This window comes from Seriola dumerili, unplaced genomic scaffold (genome assembly GCF_002260705.1).
Source record: "Seriola dumerili isolate Sdu_G_001 unplaced genomic scaffold, Sdu_1.0 BDQW01000367.1, whole genome shotgun sequence".
In the NCBI taxonomy this organism is placed as follows: Eukaryota; Metazoa; Chordata; class Actinopteri; order Carangiformes; family Carangidae; genus Seriola; species Seriola dumerili.
Window position 1 is genome coordinate 316,147 of NW_019174622.1, and position 12,479 is coordinate 328,625.

The 12,479-nt window shown below is 42.8% G+C and overlaps 1 protein-coding gene across 1 annotated transcript; it reads right to left on the reverse strand.

The window, feature by feature from the left end:
* Positions 1 to 2,431: 2,431 nt before the first annotated feature.
* LOC111233086 (ubiquitin carboxyl-terminal hydrolase 2-like) lies at positions 2,432 to 12,152 on the reverse strand. Its single transcript, XM_022760841.1, has 12 exons — positions 11,771 to 12,152; positions 7,088 to 7,135; positions 6,831 to 6,954; positions 6,077 to 6,188; positions 5,876 to 5,986; positions 5,648 to 5,712; positions 5,437 to 5,540; positions 5,217 to 5,297; positions 5,042 to 5,120; positions 4,053 to 4,160; positions 3,813 to 3,933; positions 2,432 to 3,510 (listed from the first exon to the last, which is right to left on the reverse strand). Exons 1-12 carry the CDS (start codon positions 11,921 to 11,923, stop codon positions 3,405 to 3,407), a joined length of 1,212 nt encoding a protein of 403 aa, XP_022616562.1. The 5' UTR covers positions 11,924 to 12,152; the 3' UTR covers positions 2,432 to 3,404.
* Positions 12,153 to 12,479: the final 327 nt, after the last annotated feature.

Below are 12,479 nucleotides of genomic sequence, written 5' to 3' on the forward strand. Positions count from 1 at the left end.
ATTTAAGGTGAGCACAGAGCAACATTTCCTCTTCAGCAGACTGATGTGAAAACAGCCTCCTGGTATCACATTTCTACGCATACATCATTCTGGATAGTGAAGGTCAGACATTAAAGCACAGTAAGCAAACACATTTTTCGAGGGAAGAGGGACTTTAAACATGATAGAAATCTATCATTTCCTGGTAGTAAAATGATAAAATACCTTAATTCCTTATACATGAAATGCACAAAATGCTCTGTCAACGTTAGTATACAATGTTTATGTTATGTTATCATTATTATTATTATTGAGTATGGGAATTTGTACATAGATGTCACCAATTTCATGGCAATCCATCCAATAGTTGTGAAGGTATTTCAGTCTGGATTTACAGTAAGCGGTGGGCCACAGACCAACGTTACCATCCCTGACGGTGTGGCTAAAAATAATGTTTCGATTTTTCCCCTAAGGTTTGTTTAGGGAACACTATGTGACCAAATTGTGGAGTAGCATACAGAGTTGTGAGGTCACATTGGGGCTAAGAGTGAAACCTAAAAAAGCTTTAGGTCATTATCCAGCTAACTTGCTTGGACTTTAGCAGCTTTGAGCTGAAGGCCTTGTGCTGACAGCAGCTCCACAGAAATTTTAAACCAGGTTTAAACCAGTTCCACAATCAATCAATCAATCAATCAATCATTCAAAGTGCAAACCACACACACTCACAACCCTTGTATACCAGGCTAACATGACTTTGATCCCCACTGACTGCGTGACATCTTAACAATCCCAGTGTTGTGGGAGAGGCTCAGTTAGTGTTACAGCTGCAACAACACACGGCCTCTGCTCCGATAACTTTATCTTTGCTCCTCACAATCTGGCCTGGTCACAAACAGATCATCTGTCTCAGCCCCAGAAACCTTATCACACACACACACACACACACACACACACACACACACACACACACACACACACACACACACACACACACACACACACACACACACACACACGCANCCCCCACACACCCTATCACACACACACACACACACACACACACACACACACACACACACACACACACACACACACACACACACACACACACACACACACACACACACACACACACACACACTCATTTCTTTTCCCTCAGGCATTAACAAGCTCAGTGATTCAAGGATAAGAGTTAACTCAGAGAGAAGAGAGAGGAAACATGGGGGAGGTGTCCATTGTAAACCTTTGGTTCCAAGTTCCAAATCATGGTTTTATGACGTGCGTGGATATTAAGTTTTTTGATTAAATTAATGATGTAGCAGTTAATTAAACCTGATGTAGCAGAGATTCCTGTCTGAAAAATCAAACAGAATACGTGTCTGAGAAACAGTTTGTCTGATGATCCAACAATTTATAGTAAATAGTTTTAGTAGAATATCAGCATTGTGACAGCCTCATTTCAACACACCTCATGACCACTGTGCACAGCTCCCTCTAGTGGTGCAGTGTGAAACAAGCACCTCTGTAAGATGGCCTTGTTTTATGTGGGTCAGAGGTGTTTCTGACATTAAATCCACTCTGACCATAATCTGCTCATTTTGCCTGGAAGTTCACAGCACGCAGTGTTGTCTGAACTCTGCTTGTTATTTAACACAGAGGAATTGCCTGTATGCAAACCTGGTAATATCTCTAAAATACATTATAATATCTATCTATCTATCTATCTATCTATCTATCTATCTATCTATCTATCTATCTATCTATCTATCTATCTATCTATCTGTCTATCATGTTCAAGGAGTCACTGTGCAGAAAATTAGAGAGCAGTTCTCTTCAGCTTTACAGAGCTTAGTTTATTTTAGCTCACTGTTTTTATTTATGGCGTTTCCAGCTGCAGGAAACAGCTTTTTTTCCAGCCAAAAAACTCTGATGAACCCACTGTACGCTACCTGCACAGCACCAGATCTCAGACACAGAAAGTTAGTGAACAAATTGTAGAACATTTAGCAAATAAACAGTCATATATTTTCCTCAGAAAGTTGGAGGAGAACAAAAAACTAGCTCAAAGGAATGAGAATATGGGTATTAAAACCCCTCATGAGGATAGACATGTGACTTTAAGTGAACGCTAATGTTGCTCTGTGTCTGCTGGAAGTATAAAATGACAACTGTTTGCTAACATGTCCGTCACAGTAACTTTATAAAGTGATATGTCACATGTTGTGTTATCAGCTTGTTCCTCAAGCCACCAGTGGCCAGAACAATCAGTTATTGATGATTGAATTAGTTTAGTCTTCTGTCATTGGCTGTCTAATTTATTGAATTAGACACAAGCCTGAGTGAACTAGAAACGTTTCTGTTGGAATGTATTGAGGCAAATTGTTGTTGAATTAGATGAATGGTGGAACAATTGATAAAACATATGTTTTTATTTTCAGCACGGCACTAATGAACTCTTCCCCAGCTTCCATTTCACTGAATAACTGAGGGTAAAATAAGAATAAACACATAATGCAGCATAAGTTGACGATGAATTTTAATAATTTGAAGACTTGAACAGGCTTCAATTCAAATTCAGCAACTTTATTCCTGGAAGAAGTTTTACTGATGCATATTTACACAGCTGCTTTGGTGCATCCGGGTTTTTCCACAGTACAGATACATTCACTGCGCTGCCCATAAATACTGTACAAAAATAAAATGTGCTTTGACATAAAACATCCCCTCTTCATTCGTGTATTTTCACTGTTCTAAGAGGAAAACCATCAGCCTTTGTTAAATGACATATACAGTTTGCACTTTAATTTACTGGCGCCATATTAAATAGAATAACTTATATGTTGCAGTCAGTGTGTGGGACATTTCTCAAGTCTCTGCAATGTCCACACACAATTTCAATGTCCTTTAGGTTTATTGTCCGGTTTTATAGTGTAAAAAAAAAGAAAGAAAAAAAAAGATCCACTTCATGGACAAGGTTCAGGATCAGCTGTAAAACGTCTTCTTTTTGGGAATGAAAATAAACCAGAAAACATAATTTTCTGAGTCCACTGCTACGTGTGCACCATGCTGGATGTGTTGTGCTCCACACAGACATATTAGGTTTGACTGACAGCTACGTCTGGAGCTGAATTTGAAGTTGTATTTTCCCCCAGTGTTAGTTCACTTCCATCTGAAAAAAAGACCTCGGCTTCACATCCACCTTTTGTCTCTCAAAAAACGCATGAGATGAAGGTTAAAGGGTGTTTTGTTTTTTTTTCCCCCCTCAGCAACATGTCTCTGTGCTCCATGTTCACAGTCTGTAATGGCGGCACAGTCTCCACTAGGTGGAGCTCTCTCCTAACGGGCAGTGTCTCACTTTTTTTTTTTTTTTTTTTTTTTTTTTTCTCAGGCCCAGCTTTTAGTACAGCTCCTCTCTCCTCCAGTGTCTAAAGCCGACACGTCTGATATTTGCTGTGTGGGGAGGCAGCCAGCTCGTAGAAGAGGACGTAGGCGTTGCTGCTGCGAACCTGGCTGGAGGACATTGGGCTCACCCTGCAGAGAACACACACTGTAGTTATAGCACTGAAACCACACAGCACTGTTTCTTAGAGAACAAATGCTTGCAGGTAAGAAATAAAAATGGCCACAGAATGATCCCACTCCCACACAGGCAGCTGCACGCATGCACGCACCCAATCTGCACAATTAATTTACACGGATAGAATGAGGCCAATGTGATGACAGCAGGTACATACTGTATAGTGCAATATAATTAGACTGCACAGCTTTCTGCCAATCTCATAAGATGATATGTGAGGTAATATGATGACAGGTGAGTGGATGTAACTTGATACCTGGAGTCGTTGTAGCTGTACCACTCTCCCAGTGCTGGGTTTCTGCAGTAGGCTGTGTAATGGCCTCCCAAAGCATTTCCAGTGTGGTTGGACACTGCGTACAGGTTATACACAACACGCTCTGCAGGGAGAGACAACAGCCAGTCAGTCAACACTCATCGTATCCAGCTGACCTCGGAGAGTGCACGAATTGTCCTCGCCTCTGCAGGTGACGGTGCGTCGTCTTCCGCAGATACTTACCGCTGCTCTCTGAGGCAAACTCCCGCAGGTCCAGCTCTTTGAGAGGGAAGTTGACATAAGTGGAAAGTTTGCTGGATCGGTTGTTAGAGTCTGAGAAACGCTTCAGGTCTGAGAGGAGCAGTGAGTCAAGGAACAGAAACTGATTTGAAATAACATCATTGTACCTCAAATGCAATTAGAAGGCACTTGGACTTCATCTACTACATTACAAATATAGTAAATGTAACCGATTAAATTATAAATGTACTTTATAATCAATTGTACTTTACTCTACAGCATCTATTTGGCTAGTTATGCAACAGATGAACATGATCAGCTCCTGAAATATGATGCACAGTCAAGTTCAGGACTTAAACATTAAAATGCTCTGAACACTGACGGCAGTTCTGATTTTCATAACGAGTACATTCACTTTTGATTTTTGATATTTAAAGCTGCATTGCTTGATTGTTTGGCCACTTGGAGGCAGCGGAACAAGCTAACAACACAACTTGTGACATATGAAGCTGTCGTGGCCTGCAGACATGTAGCAACATTAGCATTCATTTGAAGTCTTCTCAAGTCCAATGTCTATTCCCGTTTTAACTCCCGGAGGAATAGTGAGGCTCTTTAGCTGGTGGATGCTCCACTTTGTTAGTCGCTAAGTACGTTAGCTTTTTGCTGGTGAGCTAGTGTACAGTCGGTTTTTCCAAACCATTTTTTGCGGAAGACAGCCGAATGCTGCTGCTGGAATCAAGGGTGATGAAGAGACAGATTAAACACCCGGAGAACAAAACAATGAGCTAAGAAGAGGGTGGAAAAAAACTCTGTGGAGCTGAGGGGAACTGAAAGGTTCAGTGGCTACAGATATTTTGAAACATGCATATGTTTCTGGCAGATCATTGACTTAGTGCATGCTAATGCGTTAGCAGGAAGACTGCTCTCATTCAAATGCATCTGCATGGTCTATGGTTAAACAAACGTGTACAAAGATGTGAGGAAAAGGATACGAAGCACGAGGATCTGAGGGAACTTCTGGATGCTGAATCTTTTGGTGCATTTCCTTCTGGCTTTGCATCTGTTGCATGTCTGAGAGAGAGGCAAACACAGAGAGGCTCTATAATCCACATCAACTTTACAAAAGCAACACGGTGTGTGTGTGACGTGCTGCGTGAAGCTTCTTACCGGCCTCTCGTCCCCATCCAGCACGTCGTCTTTTGTAAAGAGTTTCAAACAGTCTTTGAGAGTCACTTCGCCTGAGCTCTTCTGTGGAGACACACAGAGCATGTCAGGTCAATAAGAAGCACACTACAAGTCTTTATAGCCTAGCCAATACTATTTTACAAAATATTGATGCTTAGCCCATATGTGAAAAATCTTTGAAAATGTATGTGCATGTGCTGACCTGTGCAATAGGTATTGATAGGTCCCAGAATGGATCAAACACGGTGGAGCGGAAGCCGCAGGCGGCGCAGGTCAGAGAGCTTTTCAGCTGACCGACGAACAGATCTAAAGGCAGCGACAAAAGATGGAGGATTACGTTTAATATGGATTTAAATTCAATAACGGTTTTTCAGGTAATTATGCAGCTTCAAGCCAAAAAAAAAACAACTTACCAACAACTTTGCTGTCCTCTCTCTCCAAGTACATATTCCACATGCGTTTGCCTTTTTCCTCATCCCTGTGAACGAATGTCATTTCACATTATTTGACATAATTAGAGAGGAATATAAAACCATAAAACTAGAGAATCATTGCAGCCCAATCAGATGTGCAGCAGACATGGGAGCTTATGAGTGACTTATTGGGGGCAGAGGTGAGAGGTGGCTGGCGCACTGACTTACGAGAGGTGGTCAAAGTCCTCGACTGACACCTTAGGGCGGACTGTCACTCTGTTCACTTCAGTATGGAGACCATCCAATAAGGAGCGCAGAAACTCCTGGGCGTCCTGCTGACTGCGGAGAGACAGAAGGAGAGTTATTTATTTTCCAACTACATTAATTTACATGAAAAATTTTACAGGCAGGATGAGGGGGGCGACTTACTTGCAGCCCACGAATTTGGGAGCGTATCTCTGGATCTGGTTCCTGAAGTCAGACGGACTGATGGCCTCATTGTTCACGGAGGTCCACAGGCTTTGAGTCAGCTTCGCAAACTCTGAGACGAAGGAGGCGAAGGAAAGAGACCACAATCATGAACGGAGATGTTTCTCGTGGTTCACACATGTGCAGTTTGTGAGCGAGGACATCCTTCACAAAGTGAATGATTGATGCACTTGCCCTCACCCAAACTTAACTTCAGCCTTTCATTGATAAAATGATAATACCGATTGGATACTGTCTAAACAAATGTGCTGATGAAGACCGTGAGAGGCTGTTGAAAGCTCTCCAACAGTTACTAAGTGGACCTTAGGTTATCACATAAATTAATCTAAAATAAATAAATAAACCACAACTGATAAAAAATGAAATTATACAAAGTTGTGGAAGAAAGAAATTGGGGTTCTTTGAACTGAACATTAGGTTAAGTGTTTTTATTCAATACGTTTATATTGGAGGTAGTGACTGCTATGCTGAGCAAACACAGGCTGCAGGAGTATTAAGTGATCTGATTGCAGCTAGGCGGGTTCAGTAAGGTATCTGATCTGATAACAGTTTGATAATTCTGATCTGACGCGAGTATAAAGTACATACAGTATAAACTGAAAATATCTGACCTACTGCTGCTGAGCCATAAAGTGACTAATGCTCCTCATGATGCTGATGAGATGTGGCGTGAGAGCTCAGAGTCTCGTCCTACCTTCCATGAGAGCGGCGCTGTTCCGGCAGTTGTTGTTGAGGTCTGTGCGGTGGATGTTTCTCAGGCAGTAATCTCTCAGCTCTGGAGTGTTGCTCAGGCATTGTAGGATGGAGTTCATGAAACACTGGAAATCACAAACAGAAAAGAAAAAAAAGAAGAAGGATGAATTAAAAAAGGAAGATCCAGACTCAGCTGGTGATGTCAGCAGGTCAAAGTGCAGGCTGATGTGTAGTGTGTTACGAAGTAAAAGCACTCACCGTGTTGCCCAGGTTCCTCAGTCCCACCAGGCCTTGAGGACTCTTGTTCTGCACAAAGAAAAAGAGAAGAGAGTCTCGTTTACTCACGAGTCTGCTGGAGAATGATAAGTTTACCAGAAAGGTATTATACAGCATGAGATACACTTGACAGGCAGCTAGACAGAGAATAACACAGCATAATTAATTTGTTCAATAATAAAAAATTCTGAAGGGTTTAGGAGAGTGTGTGACCAGACTTCAAACCTCAAGCTCGTATATTTTTAACAGACTTTTAAACGGACACTTTCGGGCTGTTTTTACCACTTTAAAATCGACCAAAAAGCCGAAACATCCAGCGAGAAATGTTTCTGAAGCCTTGGTGGTGATATTTCTTAATTTATGAACACAAAGGAAAATCTCAACTGGCTCCGCATGGGCTCAACATGTGTCAACGTGGGTCATTAATGGGGCCAAGACCGGGTCAAAGTGGGGACCATGAAAGTCATGACGATCAGACTGAGAGGAGCTGGATTGTGTGGCCCTCATGGGTGTTTAGTTATCACATGGGTTGAGCAAGTGTTAGCATACAGCTGAGTCTTCTGAGCTGTCATGTTATCAGATGAAGCTTGCACAAGGTCTCAGTGTGACAGCGACAGCAGCCCTTCTACATTCCTCAAGTGTGAACAAAGCCTCGAGGGGTTGCGCGGCATCAAATCAATTCATACGATGGTCACATTGTTGGCAGCGTCGCAGCTCTGAGCTCTGGTTATCAGCTACTGTTCCACGTGCTTCTGACGAGACGCCACAGTGTGTCCTGACCTTTACCAGCACAGACGAGCCGACCGGCCGCCGACCAGTCGCCGTCCGGTCGCCGCGGTGACATCACACAAGGCATGTGATGAGAGAAGGCTCTACTGAGAATCCGTGGAGAACACAGCGTGGCGTCAAGTCGTTTGTGTGTGAGGCGTCTCGCATGACTGCACAAGTTGAGGATCAACTACTTTAGCTCTTGTTTTATCTGGTGCCACCGGTAGTGTGGTGCTAATCAGACTGATGCAACGCTCTGAAACAACTGATGGTATCACTTTTAGATTTAGACTGATGTTTCCATCGTCACGAAATTCAAGAGTAATCACAAGCAGCTGGCACTTCCCTCTGTACGTTGTCCTTGTCAGGTTGGAAACGCTCCTACACAACATACACACCATCATGGCACATACCCACTCAATAATAATGTACTGTCTGTATCAAGGCAATGAGATGTTTTTCATTTCCAAATTTAGGTTTTAACCTCCAGACCTGCAGGTCACAGAATCATGAGCTGCTTTAACATGGGCCATGAGCCTATTGTTAGAACCTTTATTCATGAATGTCTGGATAAATCAAGGTAGTAAATCAGGCCAATGAAATCATAGCTATAAATGATAAAAGTACTGCAATAAAAATTTTTTTAAAAAGCTGAAGAAGAGATGTGGCCAACTAGAGTTCCAGCAGCCGACCCAAACCTGACGTTTCCCAAAAAAAGCATCAAGGTTCAGTTTTCAAATTTCTGATTCAGGAAGAAAACTTCCTTTTCTTTCTTTTTGACTGTGTAAAAATATATTTATGTAGATGTAAATCAGAAGTATAACTTCTTATCTCAGTCTAAAGTTCAGACTCAGTTTGAGGCTCTTGCAGAAGTCGAGCAGGGACCCACTCATGTTTGATTTTCAGATAAGACAACCTGCATCGACCTCTTATCTGTTCTTGAGACATTTTTTTTATTGCATAAGCTTTAATTGGAGGTGAAACTCCATTTAAGTGACACTGACCTAATTACGCTCGTCCTTGAACGCATTGTTAAAAAACCGCGGTGAAACGGGGAACACTTTTGACATTTTTCTGCGCCACCCGCAGCCTGAGTGCTCGCTGCTGGCCACTGTCTGAATAATAACAACAGGTGACATCTTGGCCTGTGACCTGTAGCTCGTCCTCAAAGAGGGAACATAGTAACTGTGTAACATGATGACTCGGAGCAAGTCAGCACGGTCACGCACCGACGCCTCTGCTGACGGCCGAGGAGCTGCATGTGGAAGTAATAGCGTCAAGGCAGCAACGCACTGACGGAAGCATAAATGAGGGCACGGCTGCACACCTGTAAATCACTTCAACATGCTGTTGTTTATTCTTAATTGTACTTTGAGTTTTAGTGTCTTTTTGGTTGATTTGAATAAGAGAGAAGAAGAAGAAGAGTTAGTGGCACTTATCTTTGCTAAAGCATTATATCTGTGTTACAGTGGTTAGAGCTGGAGATAACTGGAGCAGAGAGCTCAGCAGAGAGAGTGTATTTCGATAAGAATTTGCTTTTTTTTTTGCATTTTAAGTAAATATGAAGAGGTTAGTAAATCCTGTTGTGCTGCTATCCTCATCCACAGTGTCAGTGAAGAGGTTTAGTGCCTCATGTTGTTGTTTATTATGTTCCACGAGCTTTTCACTCCTGAAAATAGAACTGTGACAATATAAGCTATTAACAGCCCACAGCCTGCTTGCTTGCTTGGCTACAATTATTCTTCCCCTTCTTCTCCGCAGTATTATTTTGAAGGTGACCATATGGTGCGAGTCCCAATCTGCTGCACTGCTCCGGTGAGTACTGACCACAGCGGGGCCCTCGGCACACACTCAGCAGGCGGCTTGTAATTTAAAAAGAGCCGTCCAAAAAAAAAAAAAAAAGCAAGGAAGTGATGGGCGATTCAGGTAATCTCTGTGTTCTGAACAACAACGCTCTCCACCGGTCCACTGGCATGTCTTCAGAGAGAAGGGGAGAGAGGGAGAGAGGGAGAGAGGGAGAGAGAGAGCTGGAGAACGTGATGTCCTTACCCAGCTTTGCATGCCTGGTCAAGGCCGTATAACGTGACGAAGGGAGCAACACATGGTGCCAGCTACGCCACTCCCTTGGATACAGTATAAACAAAAATCTCAGCTACATTAACAGCAGGGCTGGGGAAGGTCCAAACATACCACACTCAAGTACAGGAACTTTACTGTGAGACTAAAAAGGAGAAAAAGATGATGAAAAAATTTCTACTTCAGTGACATAAAAGTTATGCAGTTTTAATGGTGAGCTACTTTGCCATTTCAGTTTACGATCAGTTGATCGGCAGAAAATTAATCTGCAATTATTCTGATTCACATTCTCCGACTGCAGCATCTCGAATGTGAAGATTTGTTGCTTTTTTTTTTTCCTTCGTCTCGTTTGATAGTGAACTGAACATCTTTGGATGTGGATCAGCCAATCAGATGGCATCACTTTGGGCTTTGGGTGAAATTGTTTTACAATCCTTGTGACATTAACTAGACTGATTTGTTAGTCGATCATTTGAGAGAATAATAGGTACATTGTGAAAATAATTGTTAGCTGCAGCCTTAAATTGAAAGATCACCAGAGTCATTGGGATTAATCCTTCTGGGGACCATGAATGTCTGCAACAAATGTCATGGTTTACAGCTGGAGAGGTGTTTCAGTTTGGATCAAAGTCACTCATCATCTGGGACACTTAACGTCTGGTTTGTGTAAGCACTGAAAACTACTCAATTACACTAAGAAAAGTGAGCGCAATATGTGTTGAAACCGATATCTTCCAACAGTGTTAGCCAAAGCCAAGGACGTGAAGCGTGTGGTCTGTGACTGCAGGCTACGCTACGCTTCCGTAAACACCTCAAACCCACATGGGCTGTGGACACTGTATGTGCAGGCTGTGGGCAGAGCTCAGCGCGAACAAAATGTACCGTGCAGACGATAAGGAAGGTGACAGTCTGGACACATTCCTTATCAGCAGGGCTCTCCTTCCTATTACGCAACAAATGTCACACTCTATTTGTTACTCTGATACAGGCTGCTGCTGCTGCTGCTTTTCTTAAACCTCCGCCCCCACCCGACTCCCCCTACCTCCCCGCCCTGTGCTCCTATCTGCCCTCCAGCCCAGTCCCTCTCCCCTGATAAGAGCCTAAAGGTCACAAAGCTTTCTCTGGCTCTCCATGTTGTTACAAAGTTGAATAAGATGTTGAGATTTTACTATTTCTTCTTCTTTCTTTCTTTCTTTTTTTTAACATTGATTTTCTTTCACATACTGTAAATATCACACTGCATTTCATGGAGTCTATTTTCTCTCTCCTGCAGTATCACCATGATACTGTGTCCCTGTGTGCATGAATCATAATTTACAGTGATGAGATATTTGCGTGTGTGTTGATGTCATCGTCAGCTTTATGGGTGATCATAACACTTACATGAACACTGAACAAGCTGCCAGTGCAAAAATATACCACTTCTATGTCCTTATTAATAAACAAATACCCAAATTTATTGTTGATTTAAGTGAAATATATTTTACTTCCTATTTTGTATTTAATGTAAAAGATCTGAACTCCAATAATGTTGCTTAACATTATAATCAAAAAGGACAAAACTTACTTCTAAACAATTCAGTGAAGCTAAATAATTAGATTTTATGGCTGCTGCACCCCAGAGAGCCCCCCCCTCCCTCCCTCCAAAAAACACAATATGTCTGTGTTGACAATGACAAGTGCATAAGAACTTTAAAAAGTCAGGATGAATAGTTTGTTATTTGTGAAAGTTAAATTAAAGGGAATCGAGAGGAAGAGGGGGAGGCTTTGGGAGAGAGGTGAGACAGAGGCAGAGGTGCAGTGCAGGTGGTCTGGACTCACCTTGGCCTGGTTGATGATCAGACCCATGAATGTGGACACCAGCATGGACCGGGACAGCGAAGGATTCTTGCGCCGCAGGTCGTGTTTGTCCAAGGGGAAAGCGGTCGGCTCCTCCAGCACCGTCACCGTGTAGGAGTGACGCAGAGACGGCATGGTGTCCGACGGTGGTTGATGTTCTTGTTCTTGTTGTTGTTGTTGTTTGTATTTGTTGCTGTCCGAGAACCGGGATGTCAAGCAATGCAGCCGGAGTCAGTGGAGTCCCGCTGACCGGCTGAAGTCAGTTACCGGCGGGTGAAGTCACTGGTCGTCCCGCTGTGTCTGCAGGTTGGACTGTCTCTACCGTCGGGCACGTGCACACGACCTCACTGTGATGAACACTAACACAGAGGCGGCGCGTGTGTCGGAGTTTTTACTGTGTGACGTTAACGCCCACTCCCACCCCCCCGAGACGACCGGTGCTGCCTTTAAGTGCCGTTGGAAACATTAAAACTGTCACAGCTCTGCTCTTGGCGCATTGCAAGGAGCTGTGAAAGTAGTCAAATTCATAACTTACTTACGTCACTGCGCAGAAAATTATTACCAACTTTGCAGTGAGAGCATTCATTATGCAGTGAGTGATATATTATCATTATTATTATAGGTGACATTATTATATTAGCAGCGTTTAGCTGAGGTGAAACTACTTCTAATTACTTTATTTAGAGTTGGA

Bases quoted from the DNA above. Each gene is read 5' to 3' on its own strand.
- LOC111233086 (XM_022760841.1), bottom strand. From the start codon at position 11,923: ATGCCGTCTCTGCGTCACTCCTACACGGTGACGGTGCTGGAGGAGCCG. The intron at 5,298-5,436 runs GTCAGCACATGC...GTGTCTCCACAG, and splicing joins TATCAATACCTATTGCACAG to AAGAGCTCAGGCGAAGTGAC. The intron at 5,121-5,216 runs GTAAGAAGCTTC...CCTCTCTCTCAG, and splicing joins TGGATGGGGACGAGAGGCCG to ACATGCAACAGATGCAAAGC.